Source organism: Antechinus flavipes, chromosome 5 (genome assembly GCF_016432865.1).
Source record: "Antechinus flavipes isolate AdamAnt ecotype Samford, QLD, Australia chromosome 5, AdamAnt_v2, whole genome shotgun sequence".
Taxonomy (NCBI): domain Eukaryota; kingdom Metazoa; phylum Chordata; class Mammalia; order Dasyuromorphia; family Dasyuridae; genus Antechinus; species Antechinus flavipes.
In genome coordinates, this window is record NC_067402.1 from 18,936,807 (window position 1) to 18,958,928 (window position 22,122).

At 38.7% G+C, this 22,122-nt stretch overlaps 1 protein-coding gene across 3 annotated transcripts in view; it reads left to right on the forward strand.

Moving 5' to 3' along the window:
- The first annotated feature begins 358 nt into the window (after positions 1–358).
- Positions 359–22,122, forward strand: part of ZNRF2 (zinc and ring finger 2) — a 42,586-nt gene continuing 20,822 nt past the window's right edge. For all 3 annotated transcript variants that reach the window (XM_051963590.1, XM_051963591.1, XM_051963592.1), the window contains exons 1-2: positions 359–761; positions 21,401–21,496. In XM_051963590.1, coding sequence (XP_051819550.1) covers positions 359–761; positions 21,401–21,496 — 499 coding nt within the window. The remainder of the gene's footprint in view (positions 762–21,400; positions 21,497–22,122) is intronic.

The following is a 22,122-nucleotide window of genomic DNA, read 5'->3' on the forward strand; positions in this document are numbered from 1 at the left end:
GCAGGCGGCCCGGCGGGCGGCAGCGGCGGCGGCGGGCGGGCGGGCGCCTCCCCCCAGGCCTGGGGCGGCGGAGGCTTCACAAGGAGGAGGCGGCGGCCGCGGAGAATGGCGGCGGCGGCGGCGCTGGTGGCGGAGGCAGCAGCGGCGGCGGCGGCGGTAGCAGCGGCAGCAGCAGCAGCGGCGGTGACAGCGGGAGCAGCAGCGGAGGCGGCGGCGCTCTTGGGCCCAGTCCCAGCCGAGGAGGAGGCGGTGCCGAGGCCCGGGGAGGGGACAGCGGCCTCACCTAGCGGCGGCCCCGGCGGCTCCTGGGCGCGGCGGCTCCGGCCCACCTGAGGCTCCGGCCCGGCCCGGCCCGGCCATGGGCGCCAAGCAGAGCGCCCCCGCCGCTGCCAACGGCCGCGCCCGCGCCTACTCAGGCTCTGACCTGCCCCCGGCCGGCGGCGCCGTGCGGGGTCGCGCGCCGGCGCCCCCGACCCCGGCCGCCTCAGGCTCGGCCGCCGCCCCCGCTTCGTCCGCGGCCGCCTCGGGTTCGGGCTCGGCCTCGGCGTCCCGGGGAGGCGGCCGCTCCCTGGGCGGCGGCGGCGGCGGCGCCCGAGCGGCGCAATCTGCCGTGCATATCCCCAGCAGCAGCAGCAGCAGCGGCCCGTACGGCTCGCAGGACTCGGTGAACAGCACCTCCGACGAGGGCCGCTCGGCCGCCGGCGGGCCCCGCCTCGTGATAGGCTCGCTGCCCGCGCACCTCTCCCCGCACATGTTCGGAGGTGAGTCCGCGGCTGGGGTATGTGCGCGCGCGCGCCCTTGGCCTTGACCGCCCCCCCTCAGGTCCCCCTGCCGGGCAGCAGCGTGATTGTGACCCGGGTCTCCCCCGGAGGCCCCCCTGACGCCGCGGCCGGTGGAACTTTGGCAGCTTTGCTACAGCGTCACGTGCGGGAGGTAGACAGGGCAGGACGGTGTTGGCCCCAGACGCGGTTCTTCGGGCGCGGGGCCTCTGTTGGGTTGGGAGTTTATCACCTAACGCAATTTACAGTTTAATGGGTGTTGCTTTTATTTTTATCTAGAGCAAAGCACTAATTAATACAAATCTGCTCCCTTCCACATCGCGAACGTTTTGAAAACAATTTTAGAAATCCTCGGTTCCTTTGATCAAGGCGTTATCTTATAACACCCAGGAGAGTGGTTTGTGTCCAGGAAGAAAGGAAGCTTGGCAGGGCCGCCTAATCTGTCCTAAATAGACATGGGAGTCATTTAAATTTAGGGATGATATTTTTTTGAAAAATGGAATATCCTTTGTCTGTGGCCTTTTACAGCATACTGCTCGGTTTCAAAACGTCAGCTATTGAAACCAGGTTTGGAGAAACCACTGTCAGAGCAAATTTTTGGTGTTTGCACAAAATGATGTTAAATACAAATATGCATAATATCTTTTTTAAAAAGGTACCCCTGGAAGGGATATTAGCTAGTAAACGTTTCAGATTATGGGGGGAAATAAAAGACTCCTTAAAACCTGTTGAATTTATTCCTCTTGTGTAATATATAGTTTATATAGTTGGTTTTCAGTTTCAGTTTTCAAATTAGTCTTAAGTTCAAAAGGGAAGTGCTGAATTGAATTCTGTTTCTCATTCTAAATAGAATTATAATGAATTTTCCCCTGTATAAAGTCTTGACTTTCTGAGCTTAAGATAGCTTTTGTAATTTTTTTTCTTGGGGGAAAAAAAAAAAAGCTTTTCCTATTGACCTTTACAAATATTTGTCACGGTGGCTATTCCCATAGTTCAATTACAATAGGAAATAATGGCAGAGGTTTTAACATCCAGAAGGAAAGATATGTCCTTTTTTCTTTTTTTACCCCCAAACCTGGAGTTTATAGATAATAGAGTAAAGTTGGCAAATACTGTGTTTCTACCAAAAGTTATAGATATAAAGAAGCAGGAGTTTAAAAGGACAGTAGTTTGATCAAATTGATCTTTTTTTCAAGCTTGTTGATTATGATTAGAGGGGATTCCATTATAACAATTTCCCTGTGTAGCTAGAGTGAGTGGTTTTTTTAATAGAAATAAATTACATTTCCAATTCAAAAGCTGGAAACATGACAAAACTGGGAAATTAAAAGAGGGGCATACTGAGCATCTTCCCCTTTTCCTTCCTTTCTTATGTGGTGTTGGAGTTGGACTTTTGAGTAATTGGGGTTTGTTAGGCTGATTATTCTCTAAGAGAATGGCTGCTCTGAAGGGCAAAAAGAGTTGTGCCTGTAATTTTTAAGAATGATTGTTTGAAAATGAAAAGGCCCCTGAAAAAGTGATCCATCTTACTTGTTAAAGTATTACTGGTGAAACTTGGTCTGCAAAATGTTGTTCCCATATCTTGGAATCCTCATTATAGAAGAGTCCTCCTTTAATAGTAATTTGATAGGGGCAACTAGGTGGCAAAGTGGATAGAGCACCAGCCTGAAGTCAAGAGGATCTGAGTTCAAATATAGACTCAGACACTTCCTAGCTGTGTGATCCTGGGCAAGTCACTTAACTCCAATTGCTTCAGCAAAAAAAAGAAAAAAGAAAAAAATAGATTGCCATTGTAATAGTATTTGATGATAGATGATTTTTTTTGCAAGGAAATTGGTGTTTGGACTGGAGTCCTACAGACTCCAAGGCCAGTACTCTATTTGCTGCCCCATCTAGCTGTCTAATAGTATTTGATTTAATGGAATTTTACTCATCATTTAGTTGAATTAGCAATGAGATAATCAAACACTAAGCATTTATTATAGCTCCCTTTTTATTCTTTTTAAGTTTTTATTGACTTGTTATATCACCTTAATTATCTCATCCCTTCTAGGAATGCTACCCCATATGACAGTATTTTTTAAGAGAAGGGAAAAAAAAGACAATACAATTGATCTGATACATGGAAAAAGTTCAAAATATTCTTAATATGTGCCATTTGTTGGACCTTATCTTTAGGAAGGGGCCTTTTTGTTAGGGAGAGGGGAAGGTCTTCTGTCTCATTCTTGCTTGATCTTTATAATTTTGTCATTTACTTTTGGTATACACACACACACATACATACATATATGCCAATAGTAAATGACAAATATGACATATGGTTATTTTCATATTTATATTTTGGTATCACTCAGTATGTGGTTTTCTTGACTCATCAGTTCATGTAGCTCTTTCCTTGCCTCTGTAGTTATTATACATTTTATAGCACAGTACATTTCTGTTACATTCATAGACGGTACTATGGTTAGCCATTCTTCAGTTGTTGAATTTTTACTTTGTTTCTAATGCTTAACTGTTAGAAAAAAATGCTGCTATAATTCATTTTGGAATATGAGGATTTCTCTCTCCTCACTCTCATGGCTTCTTTGGGGTATAAATAAGGCTAGTAATAGATCTTTGGTTCAAAGGGTATTGGCATTTCAATTAACTTTAGTTGTATAATTCCAAATTGCTATTCAGTATGGTTGTACAACTTCATGTTCCACCAACAGTATGTCTACCTTCTTACAAACCTTCCAACAGTGTCTTACTGTTGCCATTTTTGCCAGTTTTGCAGTGTGAAGTGAAAGCTCAGGTTTGTTTTGATATGTATTGTTTTGTAATTCTTTTGAGAACTTTTTATCCTTTGACATTTTTCTATTGGGAAATAGCATATTAATTTTATACATACATTGTATACATTTATTTTTATTTGTATCTCTTGAATACCAAACTTTTATCAGAGGAATTTGAGACAGATTTTTTCCCCAGTGGACTAGCCTTATCCCAAATGCACTAATATTGTCTGTGCAGAAGTTTTACAGTTTCAAGTAATCAGTTACCTATTTTATCTTTTATAATTGCCTTATCTGTTTAAGAATACTCTCATCTCTTACCCATGGCTGTGAAGGGTATATGATCTGTTTGTCTTTCAAATTTTTATGGTATAAGGTGTTGATATAAATCTAATTTCTGCCAGACTGCTTTCAGTTTTTCCAGCAGTTTTTGTTTAAAAAAAAAAAAAAAAAAAAAAAGGTTTTCTTTTCCCCTCCCAATTTATATTGTTTACTTTATCAGGCACCAGGGTTTTTTTGAGTTCTATTGTTTCTGAATCTCCTTGCCTACTTTGTTCGGTTGCTCTTTCTGCTTAGCCTATACCAGATGGTCTTGAATAGTATGACTCTTAATGTGTGTTGGGCTCTGTACTAAGCCAGGGCGCCAACAGACAAGTGAAACAATGCTTGACTTTTGGGAGAGCTTTCACTCCTAGGGCACAGGCTATGCTTGTGGCTGTGAATACTATAGAAACATAAAGAAATCACACAACATGGATACAAAGTAATTGGGCTGCCTGGAGTGTACGGTTCAGCCCAGGCTTTGTGAAGAGGAAGGTACCTTGGTGGGGCCTTATCCTGAAGGGACTCTTAAGGGGGCAGAGATGCCTTCATGTCAAAGTTGAAGCTGGAGAAGCCTCTCTTGGGCCCCGCTGTAGTGTAGGTGAAGAGGATTCTTATAAATGCTGTCCCATAGTGAACTTTGCAGGCCATAAAGGGTGACCTTATATTTGATCCTAGAGGCAGCGAGACATATGGAGTGCTGTCTTCTGAGCACTGGGTCTGGAATCAGGCACTTGACTCAGGTGGCTGTTTCCTAAACTCTAAAAGCTGGGTAGTAACAGCACCTTCCTTCCAGGGCTATTGTGGGGGTCAAATGAAATTACATTTGTAAAGTACTTAGTGCAGTGTCAGGCACAGTAGGTGCTATATTCCCTCCCTCCCATAAAGGAGAAAAATCACTTTGGCAGCTGATGGATTGGAGAGGGGTTAACTTTTAAAATATATTTTATGCAACAATCAAAGACTTCCCAACTGCAAGTGAAAAAGGTCTTTCTGAATCAGTGAATATTTGGTATTGTATTAGATTATGAACAGATATTAATATGTGAAGTAAGATTAAACTTTACTCTGGGCCCAAGAAAAAATACTGTAACAGGTGAGGAACACCTAAATTATTTCTAAAGATTTGAGAATTATGTAAGATATTTTGTAGCTTTGAGTTCCAAAGAAATGCAGGTTGTCTAGTTTCATGTCAAGTTCTAACACTGTTATTCCATATTGGTATCCTGCACCAGTGGGATGGGACCTGAGTCTTACTCTCTGAATTTTAATAATATTTGACAACACTCCCATTAATAGATTCTCTCTTAATCTGTTGAGCAAAGAAAGAAGAATGGGCACAAGACACTGAGAGAATTAGGTTGCATTGGGTACTGCTAGATCCAGTTTTTTTTTTTTGCATGGGCTCTGAGGGCAAGTGTAGACTCTCAGAACTTGGAGATTGACAGAAGCAGGTTCAGCAGCTTTTCTTCCCTCACCCTTCCTGTCTTACCCAGCTGAAGTAGAGACTTGGGATTGCATAGGTTATATAGCTAATTCGGATGCAATACTCCTGCTTCAACTTGTCATGAGTAATTCAGCCTGTTAGTGGATGGATGAGAGAGAGAGGGAGAGAGGGAGAAGAAGGAAAAAAGGGAGAGAGGGAGAAGGGAGAGAGAGATTGGAGGATCAGAGCAGGCCCTGGGCCTGAAGATGACCTAAGTTCAAGGTCTGCTTCTGGCCCTATAACCATGGACATTAGTCACTATATTTGCTGCACCTGGGATTTTACTTGGCCATGGAATTTTTAAAAGAAACATTCCAATATAATGGCAATTTTATCATTTCTGCTAGTGGTACATAAGTCCAGACTGCCAGATTGGTCCAGAAAACACACAGAAAGATTAAACCAACTTCTTTAATCATTGAGAATCATTTTTATAAGACACTAATTTCCCATCCCATTAGTGAACTCATCACTTGTGAGGGACTGCTTTGCTGGATTGGCTCAGGCCTCACTCTTCTGACATTCTTCTGAGAGAGTTGACTCGTACAGAGATAGGAGAAAGCTCCTTCTTCAACATGTACTTGGGAAGGGCCTAGGAAGCCAAAATAGGGCCCATATACAAATTCAGTTGTTTTAGTTCCTCTAGATACTTCAGCAACTCCCATAGAAGTGCAGCCAGTGTCCTGTCACTTCTACCCCTGCTGGGGATTTTGTCATTGATCCACAGGTAGTTTAATAATCCACAAGCCCTACCCTACTATATGATAGGCATTCTGCTCAGCACTGGATCTCACTAAAAGGCATTTCTAGAGAATGTTTTAGGTAACTTCATTTTTCATTGTTCCTATAAAGATCAGCGGTTTGCTTGCCAGGTGAGATTTCAAAGTGAGTTAATAGTTCAAAGAAAGTATGAAGGCAATTTTTAATACAGCAAATTCTTTGGCCTAATTACTTAATTGAGCAGTATGGACTGTGGATCTTCTTTCACAGTTGTGGAACTGCTTACAAAAGGAAAGAATGTATTTAAAATATTGACTGATGGATAGACTATCATTTTTGCATGAATTTATTGGTTAAATTTATATTTTAGAATTTTGTTTGTCATTCTGTAATTTAAAGCTCGCTTTCTTATGTGTGGGGATTGTTCATCAACACATCTAACCACACTGCTTGGCATATAAAGCCACTTAAACAGTTTTATAGCACTTAGTCAGCAAAATTAGAGAATGTAAACAAGTCAGCCTCCTTTCCCTTGGCTAACATTTCTAGCAGCTATTGCTTTCCTTCTCCCAGGACTGGAAAGTGTAGAAAAAGCTTCAGTTGCCTTTTTTGTTTATTTTTGGGATGTTTTCATTTCCCTCTAAGATGAGTTCTATGACAATTCAGAATTTTAGCATTTAAAAAAAAATGTGCTATAGAATAGCCTTTTGTAGATTATAGTGATTTGAACAAATAACCCTTTAATGCTTCAAGAAATATTAATTATCAGTCTACAATGCAGATAGAATCCTTTTTTAAAACAAGCTTTTCCCATCAGCTACAGTTTGCTTTTTAAAAAAAATTTGCTTAAAGGAAAAAAGCATATTTTATTAATATAAAGAATATTTGGGTTATGCAGATAGTAATAAATACAATGTTCAATGTAGATTAATTTTTGGGGGAGAGGCTTACAAAGATTTCAATAGCCAGTGGTACTAAGAAAGCACATTTATGCTTCTGGCCCTTTGGAATAAATATATTTAAATACAATATAAAAGACTTTAATATTTGACAGTTTAAAATAGATCTTATATAATGGTATGGGAAAAATAAGTGAGAAAGTTATAAACTTGTAAAACATTTTGTAAGACTGCTTCCTGACTGTATTTAGTATAGTTTCTTCTAAAATTTAAAGAAAGGTAGGTTGAGTTTTGTAGTTCATCAAGAGATGGTGGTTTTACAGCTATTTAGGACTAGGGCACTGACTTTTGCACAACTATAAATTCTGTAAAAGAATTTCAAACTCAGTGTATCTTATAATTGTCTTCCTGCTTCTCTTCACTCTGAAAAGGTCCAAAGTATTTTATCCCAGAGATATATTACCTACGTCTTTAGTAGCTGACCAATAAAATGAAACAATATATGTATCTAACAATGTTTGATAATGACATTAAAAGTAAATAGTCAACGTAATTTCAAAGTGACTTAATAGTCCAAAGAAAGCATGTCCCCCTAACAAGTGGACAAGAATTATCTCTGCAAATATTTCATGAGATTTTGAGTATCAAATTTGTGTCAGAAAAAGAGTTATTATATTACCTGGACCCAAAATAGATACATTTGTTACATAAAATTTTATATAGATTGGTGCTTTGTTGGAGGTCATTTGCAAATTGAAGTATCCCATGTCAATTGTGTTATTCAGGTAACATAATTTCACTTAGTAATAAAGTTTTCCATCCTTTATTCTGATTTTTTAATCCACCATTTGAATGAACTTTTTATTTCAGATTTTACCAGTTCTTTTCCAAGATCTCAATCAACTTATATACAGCTTTCGATTCTTTCCACTTTCTCTTAACTCTTTCTAGGTGATTTCATTTATCTAGTTCCATTATCTCTTTCTACAGATAAGTTCAGACCTGATTTCTTCCCTGAATTCCCTGAACTCCCTGAACTCTTATTTCATAATGTTCTACCAAACTCAACATACTCAAAAGAGAGCTGATCTTCCCTTCTACCCTCCCCAGCCTCCCTCTTTCCTTCAAACTTAGTCCCTTTGAGTCACCACCACCCTTGAGGTTGTCATCCAGATTCACAACCATGAGTCTTTGTTTCCATAACTCCCCATGTCCAAACTCTAACATCTATCAGTGCTTCTTTCTCTTGCCACATTGGTAGATCTCTTATCACTTTTTCCCTGTCTAATGGCATTGGAATCTTTCTTCTTATCCTTGCAAAAACTTTTCCCCTCCTTCCCTCCACCCCCTTCCCTAGATGGCAGGCAGTCCCATACATGTTAAACATTTTAAAGTATATGTTAAATACAATATATGTGTACATATTTATACAGTTGTCTTGTTGCACAAGAAAAATTGGATTTAGAAAGAAGGTGAAAATAACCTGGGAAGAAAAATAAAGATACAAGCAAACAACAGCAGAAAGAGTGCAAATGCTATGTTGTGGTCCACACTCATTTCCCAGTGTTCTTTCACTGGGTGTAGCTGGTTCTGTTCATCACTGATCAATTGGAACTGAATTGGATCCTCTCATTGCTGAAGAGGGCCACGTCTATCAGAATTGATCCTCATATAGTATTGTTGCTGAAGTGTATAATGATCTCCTGGTTCTGTTCATTTCACTCAGCATCAGTTCATGTGAGTCTATCTCTAGGCCCCTCTGTATTCATTCTGCTGGTCATTTCTTACAGAACAATAATATTCCATAACATTTATATACCATAATTTACTCATTATTATACATCACAATACAGTACCCAAAACTTTTTGTAAAGCTCTGATATGCCCACTTTCTCTTTATAAAAACAACGACAACAACAACAACAACAACAACAACAACAACAACAACAAAAACTAGCTCTCTAATGATAAAATACAAATTCTTGTTCCAGTATGTGAAGCCCTCTAAAGATAAGATTCCATTCTTTTCAACCTTATTTCCTGTTATTCCCACTGTGGTACTGTCCATTCCAGACAAACTTCTGTCTATTAGTTGTTCCTTGAACAACTCTGTGCTTTCATTCACCAGGGTTGGAATGCTTTCTGGGCTCACCTCCAATGAGGATTATTTCTCCTAAGTTATCAGTGCCTTCTCCCTCTGCAAATTAACTTTGTTCTTACTTAGCATCCTTCTCCTCTCTTCCCCCCAAGCAGAGTGCAAGTTTCTTCGGAGCAGTCCTCATTCAGCTATCTCCTCCATTTTGTACCTAGACCATTCCCTTGCATTTAGTCAGCCTTTAGTAACTTTAAACATTTTGCTTTTTTTATATAACAGCACTTAGAGGTAGTTGATGGCAGAGGTATTCCCTCTTTACAAATGAAGAAACTTAACCAATTTTTTTCCCTCATCTTGAAGTTGGTAAAAGGAGCCTGAGTCTGCCACTCATCTTAACTAAAACTGGCAATATAGTAGCCTTGATAAGTATTTAATATTTTTCATTGCAGTAGTTACAGAATGATGTATTTACATACTAAATATAACAAATACACAACTTTGTAAAATGTGTAGAACTAAAGGCATTGCTTTCTGTTTTTAAAAAGTACAGTGAAAATAATTTAACTTTTGGTAACTCATTTTCATGATCATCAGTGTGCTGTTATATAGTGATATCTTTGTGAAGATGTTTTGTAGATTGAGGTGTTTATTGAGGTATTATCTGCTGTTTGTGTCTTTAAAAGGCTCTAGGTCCTGTTCCCTCACACTTTAAAAAAAAATTTATTAACAATCTCATTATTTAATTCTACTCTATTGTGGAATAATCAAGGTTTGTTAGTAGAAATATGCTGGGGAAAAAAAAAAATAGAACCAAAGTGTAGTGTATAGAGACTGAAGGTGGCCCAGGAAAAAAATTCTTTCTTCTTGTTCTTTGGCTGCTTTTTTTGTTCTTTGCTGTATTCCAGAAACAAATAATCACACACCATAAATTGGTTCTGTGCAAACATGACATGGAGAAGTACCAAATTTCTTTCTCTAGTGACTCGTAGTCCTGGCTGTGGGTATTTGTTGTGTTGTGGTACAGTTTGATTATGATTTATTGCAAAATGACCCATATATAATGTTATTCAACATTAAAGATGTTTGGAGAATATCATAACCTATACTTGCTGCTTCTAGTTGCATATCCTCTCTCTGCCCTTCCCTCCTTTTTATCCCTCTTCCCTCCCCTTTTTTTTCCCTGTTCAAAGAGATGTAGTTAAAATTTTGAACCTGATATAATCATTATGATAATGATTATTGAACTGTAGCTATATGTATATAGTATTTTATGTGTCAGACACTGACTGAGCTAAGCATTTTACAATTTTCATCCATGTTCAACCCTACAACAACCTTGGAGGTTGGTGCTATTCCCAGTTTACTGTTGAGGATACTGAAGCAGAAGGTTTTGCCCAAGGTGACATGCCTAGAAAGTGTCTGAATCTGGATTTGAACTCGGGTTTTCCTGATTCTAGGGCCAGTGCTCTTAGCTACTGGGTCACCTAGCTGCCAGTAACTTTTCTGTCATATCTTACAACTAGGAATTTGATGCCCCATTCTGTTCCTCCCCTTCCCCCTTAAGCCAGTTAAACACTTACTTTAAAAATGACAAATAAGGGATATAGCAGAATGACAAACCTAAATTCCATCCTAAGCACCTCGATTTGTTTGCATTCAACATTTTAGAGCAGCTTTTGAGATCCTATCTATTTATGGAAGATTCAAAGAATCTATTCTCTGATGATTTCAGTTGGAGAATTAGGCTATTTTACACAACATGCCGTAAACATAACTTGAGACTTCATTTTAGCCAACTGCCTTTACCCACCAAAACATTTTATAATTTTCTTTTGGTATAATGGAAATATCCCTGGATCTGAGGTGGAAAAGATCCAAATTGAAGCCTTGACTCTTAATCATTGCACTCCTGTGGACCAGAGGGAGAGTGGATAGCATTTTGGACCACCAAATGTATAGTTCCTTCTTTCCCTTTTTGCTAATTAATTCCTCTTTCTTCCTTTTTCTCTTTGTCCTCAGAGGTTCAGTTGAGAATATAAGAGAGAAAGTTCTATGTAGTTAGAAAACTTTCTAGGAATGTAAATAGGTGTTATTCATCAATTCTCAGCTTTCACAGGAATCTCTTTTCTCCTGCATCTGATGCAGATGCTAATAGGAAAAATACTGACAGAAGGATAAGCATGAGACTTGGATCATGAGCTCCTGGAAAATTGAAAGTTGGCTAGAAATGAAAGATTTGGAGAGCTTAAATTTGTGGCTGTTTAAAGTCCTATATTGTTTTTGTCCTGATTAAATTTTTATGAACTGTTATAGCTGTATATGCTACATGCTAGTTGGTATAACTATGAATTTCTTAAATAATTAAAAAGCAGCCTGGCAATAGTGGAAGGAACTCTGGTTTCTGAAGTCTGAGAACAACCTGAGAAGGTTTAAATCCCTTCTCTAATGCACTTGCTAACTTCTCTGGGCTCCCAGGTGGAGTGGACCAAGCTTTCTGAAGTTCCATTTCGCCCCAGAACTATGTAAACGTTGTAGGAAAAAAAGAAAAAAGACCTTAAAAAGTCCTGTCATCTCCACAGTCCTTGCTGCTCTTATCTTCAGCCCCTTCTGCCTGTGTTTTCACTATGTTTTGAATATTTCACTGCCCATCTCTAGTTTGGGTAGGAAAGGTTAATTGCAAATTAATCTTTTATAAAGAAGGGGGAAAGCTGAAGTTTCAGAATTCTACAAATGTAGCTTATTCTTTCTTGCTTCCTTACCAACAAATTGTTAAAGTAAACATTTGATTTATGTTATGAATTGTGCTTTTCAGAAAGAATTTACTCAAATTAAAAAATATATTTCATAAGATAAAACAACTGTCTACAGTCCTCCTAAATAAATAATATTTTAGATTTGTATTATGTCAAAGGCATTACACAGCATCTTGAAGTGCCCAAAGATATATGGCTAGACAAGTCATCTGATAAAACTTATGGTAGCTCTTGAGATTACCAAAAAAATTAGCATAAAGGAAGGTCAGAACCCTGGAAGAACCTTAGCTATTTGTTAAGAAAACTGGAGCTCAGACTGCTCAGAGGAGAAACCAGGAGAATGTTGTCTATAAAAGCTGAGAAAATGGAGCCCAGGACTAGGATCAATGATGGTAGGGTCTTCTTTTACAGACCAGCTGTGAGGAGGGGCTACTTATCTTTCTGGGAACACTGAAATGAGTGTGGACCAGATGGCAAGATTCATGGGGAATGAAATTGGGGGCTACTTCTTCTGCTGACTAGGCCAGTTACCCTTGCTTTGTATCCTTGTAATATGTGGTGTTTAAAGCTAGAATAATACTGTGCAGATGATAGACATTTAGTGTTTTTGGAATTAAATGCAGACTGAATTCCAACATCAAGTACAAGAGAGTTGGGCCTTCAATATCTTGCCTTTGACAAGAATAGGTTGACCTTTCTTTGCAACTATGCTGACTAAGTATAAACTAAATATAAGACTTGTCTTTTGGAGAAGAAAGAAGTCAATTCACTAGCTCTGCCTTTAGGGACACTACCTCCATTCTTGGTTGGGAGGGTGCTTAGGATCTCAGTCTTTTAGACTGGAATCAACACTTAAGAATTGAGCTGTTAACATTGTGTTATAGCATAAAACCATTTGGGGCTTTTTTTTTTAAGGCAAATAATTTTACTTGACAAAAACAATTAGCTAAAAGCATTCATTGTGTTGAGTAATTTGTAGCAATGATCTCTGTAGAACCAAGCTAATATGTTAATTATCTTGGCCATCTAACCTGTCAATTTCCCAACTATATAGTAAACCCAGTTTGCTCTGTAAGAAGTTATAGTTCCTACCTATTTTCAAAGTGTGATTCATTTGCAAATTGTAAAAGTGATTTGTTTTTACTCAAAAGGGTTGCAATTTTAAGTAGAAACAACCTTTTTGTTTGTAAAAATGGGGTTATGCCCTTGTAGTATGAAAGTCAAATCTATTCCTTAAAACTGTTCAGATTTGAATTGTATCTTGCTTTAAAAAAAAAAAAATGATTTCAAGTCATTCATAGCATGGGAAACTGTTAAATGTAGACAGTAATTATGAAAAAGATAATTAAAAATTAATGGAGACTTAAAATAACCTGGCATCATTCAGACCTCACATAGAAGATAGAAACCCACATTCCAAGAAAGTGATTTCTTTTTTGTTGCTGCTTCTGGTCTTCCTCTCTGGCTTGTCTGAGGCCTTTGGATGTAACCGGATTTTTTTTCTTTGGGGGTGGGTCAATAATCAGTTGCTTTCACAACCACCGATCCTTAGGAAAAAGATTAAGAGCCAAGTATATTGAAACACAATTTTAGTAGGGACGTTTGTAAGAAAAACCCCAAAGAGTAAAGTCTGGCCATCTCAGCTTTATTTTAAAAGGTCCCTCAGGAAAAAGGGAAAAACATTTATATACACTACATTTTAATTAAATGCAAAAGCATTTCTGTGAGGTTTGTGGTTCACTTTTTGCTAATGAGATTCTTCTAGAGTCTTAAAATAAGATTTGCTATTTATAGGATTCCTATGGGGAATATAGCCAGCCCTTATTTTGTAAATCTGGGTGGACCTGCATGGGATTTACCTAAAGTGTTGGCATATGCCTGAAGTTTTTAACCTTAGTTGAGAAAATTCTGTTTGTGGGTTCATTCTTACTACAGTATTAAAAGGATACGTTTATCCTGGCTTGTTTTATCTTAATTTGAAACTTGACACATCATTTATTCACAAGATAGGTTTCTTATGTAGGTTTTTAGTGAGAGTGAAGTAGGAAAATTTCTTCAGCTCAAATCTGAATTCTTTTATTAGACTTACTCATTACTTTGAAAAGTATCTGTTAAACAATAATTGTCTTTGGTGTCTCTCTCCCTCCTCCTCACCTTCTAGTTACTTACAGAATTTTCAATGGAAAAAATTAGCCACATATGTGCATATTCCTTACTTAGTGATTCTCCTGAAACAAAGCTTATTCTAAGTGACATTCAGTGAAATAGGGAACAATGAACCAATTAATATGTGGTCAGCTCTCACATGGTTGGGGGAATCCTTGGTACCAATTCAGCTAAAATAAAGGACTTGCAGAAACTATTTGAACATATTTCTCCTCCATACCTAATACAGTTCCATTTTTATGGTATTAGGAACAAGTGACAAGACTTTCTAGAGTGAATTTTGAGCATACGAGGGACCAAAGGCAGCCTAAGAGCAGAAATAGGAGTAGGTTCTTTTTTTTTTTTAATTTAAATTTTATTTTATTTAATAATAACTTTGTATTGACAGAATCCATGCCAGGGTAATTTTTTTACAACATTATCCCTTGCACTCGCTTATGTTTCGTTTTTTCCCCTCCCTCCCTCCACCCCCCCCCCCCAAGATGGCAAGCAGTCCTATATATGTTAAGTATGTTGCAGTATATCCTAGATATAATACATATTTGCAGAACCGAACAGTTCTCCTGTTGCACAGGGAGAATTAGATTCAGAAGGTAAAAATAACTCGGGAAGAAAATCAAAAATGCAAATAGTTCACATTCGTTTCCCAGTGTTCCTTCTCTGGGTGTAGCTGCTTTTGTCTGTCATTTATCTATTGAAACTCAGGTCTCTTTGTCAAAGAAATCCACTTCCATCAAAATATGTCCTCATACAATATCGTTGTCGAAGTGTATAATGATCTCCTGGTTCTGCTCATTTCACTTAGCATCAGTTCATGTCAGTCTCACCAGTCCTCTCTGTATTCATCCTGCTGGTCATTCCTTACAGAGCAATAATATAATAGGAGTAGGTTCTTAACTGCCAGGAGTGGGGCTCCACAACCATTACCAGGGTGTGGGGTTAATGAAGCCCCACCATCACTTTGCATTGATTGGGTTTTCTTCTTTTTTTCCTGCTATTGCTACCTATATTCTTCCCGGAGTCTATAGTTTTATGGTAAGTATATCAAGCAAATCCGATTTAAAAAGTTTTTGGCCTCATGCCAATGCTTTTAACCTCCTATAGCTTGGTGAAAACTTCTTATAGACTACATCCTCCAAGATTTCCAAGGTATTCACTTGGCTATGTGTGTGTCTGGCTGTGTGTCTTATGTATCCAATTAGCTCCCTGCCCAGAGGTGAAGCTTGTGTGTGTGCCAGCCTTTCCCCTCCTTCTTCCCTCTCTTCCCCCCAGTGTCCCTGTGTTACCCAGATATCTTTACCTTCAACTAGTCTTACTGCTGTTTTCCTGCATTTTTTATAATGAAGCAGGAGGTGTCTCCAGACTCTTCCTCCACATCATTTAAAGTCTTTCCAATTTTTTTGTTTATTAAATATGACTGTTCACCTTTTCCATCCCCTCCTTGTAGAGCCATGAATTATTCTTCCTCAGCATGGTGCTACTATTTTCATTTATTTGTCCTCAATTCCATGTTTCCTTGATTTGTGTGAGCAATCCTTTGTTCCTTCAGATTTGACAATTTTCATCACCAATGAGCCTATGTATTTCAATAATGAAAATATTAGAAGAATTGAAAGAGATAAAAGATAAGTACAGATCAAGAGTCCTGACTCATTCAAATTATGCCAGAATTATTAAAAAGCAATTTTCATGAAATGTAGCTTCTGTAGTACTCACAGTTCATTTTCTGATATTGTTGAAAATTAAAAACAAAAGTTGTGTTAAATTGCTTTCCAATTAGCCTAATGTTGGTTCTGTAATTTTTATCTTTCCGACCAGATTCAGGGTCTTTAATGACAACATTTAAAAGTATTAGCTAATTAGTGAGAACATGAATATTTTGAATACAGCATGGGAGGAAACCAAGTCAGAACCTGAAAGAAGTGAGGACTTGGTGATCTTCAGCAGGCCAAGGAGCATATGAATTTCCTATTAAGTGTATAGGAGAAGGGTGGGGAAGGAGGTGCCACTCTACTACTGGTTTAATGATTAAAATAGTACTTTGGGCTAGCCTCTGAGCCAGAAGTCATCCTGCATCTTTTACTCCTTTGGAAGTTTTTTTTTTTTTTTAAACCCTTTGACTATTTTTCAGAGAAACATTTACAGAAATCAATTATATTAAATACATTCATGAAATGTATTAAAAAGAATTTGATTTAATTTACAAATCATGTAGTATAAGAATAGTTCATTATTTAGTGGTTTGAGTTAATTTTTCAGTCAAAAAAAAAGACAGTGCTAGCCCGCTTTAATTTATTGGTTTATTTAATTAAACAGAAACACTAGTATTGCCCTCTGATCCTCCCCAGCCTTGTCATAGTCACGTGCTTATCCCTGGATAAGAGCAGCTCAAATACTTCTGTATCTTTGGTCCCACTATCTGACCTTGTAGAGTCATATGACTTAAGAGCCTTCGAGATCATCTAATCAAACACCTTCCTTTGATGGATGAGGAGAGATTGACTTATCCCCCAGAGATGGAATCTACATCTAGGTCCACAGTCTTGCCTTATTGCTACGCAACCCTTTCCATCTAAAATGTTCCCATGGAATGAGAATAAGGTTGACATACTTAATCCCAGAAAACTTAATCTTTATACTTGTAAACAGTTTGATTATCATAGGGAAGGTGCAGCTAACAAGCCCTCAATGGGTTCCAGAAGAATTCCCAGCTCGGAATCTCAGATTCCAGGGAGTGGTTGGTTCCCTTTAAATCTTCCACCTGGGATCTTTCCCCTGTGATTGGGGCCCTAGGTTTAGGGACATTCCTTTCTTGCTCGGTTTGTGATAAGGTCTAGAAAAAGGCTTGTTTGTTTTCTACCAATTACCTTGCATTTGTTCTATATATACTTGTGACTTGTCTCCTGGGGATTGAAACTTTTTGTTTTCCTATCAGCTGTGTCTAAGGCAGTGCTTGACTCATAATTGAGGAACTGATTTGCTGATGCTTTCTTCGCCCCCCTAATTTGCAGTTCACCCTAGACTGCCATCCATTTATCCTCCTTATTTGCTCTTTTGGACAAAATTATGTGACAGCAAAATTTTTGACATCAAAGGCCCTGGAATCCAACCGATTGTGCTACTTCCTAAGTGGCCTGACTTGGGCCTTGGGAGTTTGGGCTTCACCTTCTCAATGTCTCCTGTCTAATCCAGTGAGCAATCTCATTTGCTCATATTTATAAGACTAGAAGCAAGAGAACAGACAACTACAGTAATGTAGAGTAGAATAAGGTGGAAATTCTAGGTACTGATCTTGAATCTTGAATTCACAGAAAAGAGGAAACAATATTTTCCTTTTGGCCAGAAAAATATATGGAGGTTGATGGTTAATTTCTAGGTTGGATTTTTTTCATCTTGTTGCAAGGAAAGCTTAATTTTGGTGAGAGGATTTTACTCAGAAAATACCATGTTTATTAATAGAGTCATAAAGGTTGATAATATTAAGGAGAACAAATACTGTGCCAGAGTATTTGGGTTTTTTTATGAGTTGAAATAAATAAAATAATCCAATCTAAGGTCCTAGGGATTGAGAAGGAAAGTGGGTACCAAGCTTCCCATGTTTATCCGAAATTCAAAAATATTGTTCCTTATGGCACAATAATCTGTTACGTTAATATAACTGCAGGTTTTTAGTTTTGTTCCCCAGTTAGTAGATTACATTATAACTTTTTGCCACCCCAAATAGTGCTGCTGTATTTTGTTGGGGGGTGTGGGTATCAGTGTCTGTATGATCTTTTTGTCAATAACATCCAAGCAAAATTTTTTAAAAGTTCTTAGGGAAGATGGCTGTTTTTACTTTACCTTGTACAGGTCACTTATCCTCAGTTAAAGGATTTGAAGGAATGAGCTGCTGACTAGGGTTCAGTAATTGGGGTCCTGAAATGGTCTAAAGAATGAATGGTCAGACTGAGGACCAATCCAGGAACTGAATAGCCAGCAATGATGGTACAAGGATAAAATTTACCTATCTCAAGCTTGGGACCATAAATCACCTTCTGGAGGGGGTTGTGGGGGAAGAGTGGACCAAAACTTGTGATGAGGGAGGGGGTGGGCACTCCATTCCTTCCTGGCTGCCATTGGCCTAGAACTTCCCTTCTGTGCCTGGGGCTCAGGGCAAGTGATCAAACTTCTGAGGTCTTTCTGACCTCTTTCTCTCCTCCTTTCTGATGCCACAGTTCAGCTCGAGTCCAGTTGATTTATTTGAACTAATTATAATGTAACTTTCAGTAGTTCAATGTAAATTCCAATTCTGTTAGACAAAAATACATTAATTTTCTTTAAGTTATTTTATTTTTCCAAATTCATATAAAAATAATTCTCACCATTCACTTTTGTAAGTTTTGAGTTTCACATTTTTCTCCCTCCCTCTCATTCCCCCCCTCCCCAAGACAGTAAGCAATCTGATATTTTACACACACACACACACACACACACACAATCGTTGAAACATTCCTGTAGTTGTCATGTAATGCAAGAAAAATCAGACTAAAAGGAAAAAAATCACACAGAAAATGTAGACCAAAAAAAAAGTGCAAATAGTATGCTTCGATCCACATTCAGTCTCCATAGTGCTCTCTCTATGCAGATGGCACAATATAACATTTATTGCCTTTTTTGTGCATGGTGCCAATAAGCTATAGAAAAGGGTGTGTTTGCAAACAAGTCTAGTCCAAGGTAGACTAGGACCTGGCAGATAAAGTCCTGTAAACATTGAAAAAGCAGCTCTCTGGGAAAGGGAGGAAAAAGGAGAAGGAAGTGATTGGCCATTGGAGACACTTGGAGGTCCACCAGAGCTTCTTCCCGCATGAAGGATGTCCTTTCAGTTCCATCCTGTACAGGAAACTTCCTTTGGGTTTTAACACTCCTCCCCTTTCTCTTATTTGCTTTCAATCCTGTCTATAGTTTGTTGCCTCTCTCCCTTAGACTGAGCAGTTCAAGGACAGGGACTGTTCTTTCCCTCTTCAGGTATTCCCAGCCTTTAATGTATAGTAGGTTTGTTGACTTCTTGGTGTTTATTGATCTGAATGTGGCAGGACAGAGTAGCTGGGTCTGGCCTTTGCCTCTTTGTATCCCTTGTGTTTAGCTCCTGGTACATAGTAGGCCCTGTGAGGTTTCACTGATTGGGGAGTTTTTCTTTAGAAAAAAATGTAAAAATGTGTTTTTTGTTTATAATAGGACCTCATAAATTTCTGTTTGGTGTGTGAGGTGGTGACTGAATTTCCAGTTTGTTGAGTGAGTTAAAATCAGTTTGATTTTTGGTTTGTGTGCCTTATATTAGTGGTTTGGAGTATTCTCTCCTGGGATTGTCAGTGGGTGATAGTTCTGAGAATTGTCTAAACATCCAACATATGGGGGCTTCCTCTCTCCAGGCAACTTTTCTTGCCCCATATCTACTCTTCACTAAACTCCGCTGGCTTCTGGTGCCCCTAGAAGCAATTGCAAGGAAACTCTTGCCGTCCTGCCCTCTGCCATGAGCCTCTCTGTGTCCCCAGTCAGAATTCTCTCAGTCCCACCTTCTCTTATTTAACTCAGTTGTGTTGGGTCAGCATTCACGATAATTTAATCCTTGGGGCAGCTAGGGGGTACCATAGAATATAGACTGCCCAGCCTAGAGTCAGGAAGACTCATCTTCCTGAGGTGTGTGACCCTGGACAAGTCACCAGTTTGGAAAATGGACTGAAGAAGATGGACAGTGAGTGAATAGTATTATATGTGATTTGAGTTTCTTGAAGCTTTCTTAAGAATAAGGTATAGTTTTTGTTTAAAACTCTCCACCTACCACCTAATTAAGTGCCTGACCTGCCTTTATTATTCAAGCAGGAGAGGACTGGCTAGGGCAGGCTGTTATTTGTAATCAAGAGAAGTGAAAGGGGGGTGGGTATCATGTGAAACAAAGATTGAAAAAGTAGATTGGGTTATTGTGGGATCATTTTTAGGTAATAGGGAGTCATCGTCATAAGTATTGTAGTGGGTTTATTTATTTTTATTGTACATTGCTTTATGAATCATTTTAGGAGAGAAAAAATCAGAGCAAAAGGGAAAAAGTCATGGGAGAGGAAAGAAAAAGGTGAATATACGTAGCATGTGTGGAGTTATGTTCAGTCTCAGTTCTTTTTCTGGATGCAGATGGCATTTTCTGTCCAAAGTCTATGGGGATTGCTTTGGATCACTGAACCACTGAGAACCACCAAGTCTTTCATAGTTGATCAGATCTCATTCCTGCTGTTATTGTGTACAATGTATTCCTGATTCTGCTTGTTTTGCTCCGCATCAGTATGTGTAAATCAGCTTGTTTATAATTTTTTATAGAACAATAATACTCCATTACCTCAGTGAGGCATTTTTAACAGAAGAGTGAGATTGTCACACTGATTATATTTATTACTATCTTGTAATAATGACCATTAAGTGCTTACACTTTTAAAAAGAGATTTTATAATAAGTGTAGAATATGCTTTGAAAACTTTTTACAAATTTATGTGGGTGCCAAAGGAAACAAGCTAATAGAGAGAGAAAGGTAAAAGTGAGGGCTACAGTGAGACAGTGGGGTATCTTTTTTTTTTTTTTTTTTTTTTTTTTTTTTTTTTAAACAGAAAGGCTTTGAGGGATGGCCTTGTGCTGGCTGAGGTTTTGAGAATCCAAGATTCCCCCTCCCTCTTCCCCCCCCCCATCCTGCATGAAATGTCCAGCTAGAACTTTGAAGATTGCCAGTAAATATATCAATATACAGTTTCTTTTTAAAACTTATTTTCATGGTAGATGTTTTGCTTGGTTTTGATAACTATTTTTTACTTTTTTACTTTCCATAAACCTGACATTCCATTTGACTTTCTGCCTTCTGGGCCTTTATTTGCTACACCACTGTCTGATTGGGCTTTGCAGAGAAGGTAATAAGGTTAATAAGAGAACTACAGATCTGGGGGGTGTTTAAGACTTGAAGGGAACTGTGAGAGGTAGCTGTGGAAACTGAGGTCCAAAGAAGTATTCAGGGATGGGCCATACCTGCTAACAAGTGATTGCCATAGTGTTCCCAAAGGACTGGTAGCCTAAGGAGCATGGGGTGGAGCAGGTGCAGGTTTTTAGGGAAATGTAGAGATCGTTTTCAATTTTGTAAAACTTTTTTTTCTCTCCCCCAAGATATAGCAAGCAATCTGGATAGATTAAATATGTGGAATCTTTATTTAAACAAATATTATGCTTCCAACCACACTAACTCTCCATAGTTCTCTCTCAATACAATTTTTACATCCCAAGTCTATTATGTATCCATAATCCACACTATCATCTCCTAGGGAGAAGTTATCAGGGCTAAATCGGGATCCAGAAAAGTAAAAAGACAAATGGTTTTCCTATTTATTTTTTTTTTAGGTTTCAAGTGCCCGGTGTGCTCCAAATTTGTACCTTCAGATGAAATGGATTTGCATCTTGTGATGTGTTTAACAAAGCCACGGATAACCTATAATGGTGAGTCACCAGTGTTGGGCTTGGTCACTCATAGTGCTTTAATGAAATTTCACTATCCACAAATTGATCTTCACAAAAGGATTGAGAGTCATTATTAAAAAAAAAAAAAATCCAAGTGCCATTAAGAGAAAAATCAACTTATCTCTGAGTGTGAAACCACATCTCTCCTTCCCCTTCTCCCCCCCAACTCATCCCCAAGACTAGCCAGCACTATTTGATGCTGTAGCCACTGGAAACGAGGGGAGGAAGAGACTGAATCACAATGCTTCTATTGCCTCTCAGCAGTTTGCTTTACTACCCTGCCCACTAGGGCTGTGTTCTTTAGAGTCATTTCTTAGATTTTTTTGATTGGCTACTTCTACTAACAGGAAATATTTTTGATGCCTCAATTAGCCAGATTCCTTGAAAAAAGGCCATCTGAGAAGTGTTTCTCACACTAATAAGTTGTAGGTCAGTTAGCCACCTTCCCCAAAGGATGACTGGACTCTGGGATATGGTAGGAAGCTAGCTTGACTCTGGCTCATAGAAAATTGGATATTGTCTTAACAAGAATATGGTCATGAAAAAAGCTAGCATGACTAATTTGTGATGTAACATAGTTTCAAAACAAATTCAGTATCGAGTCA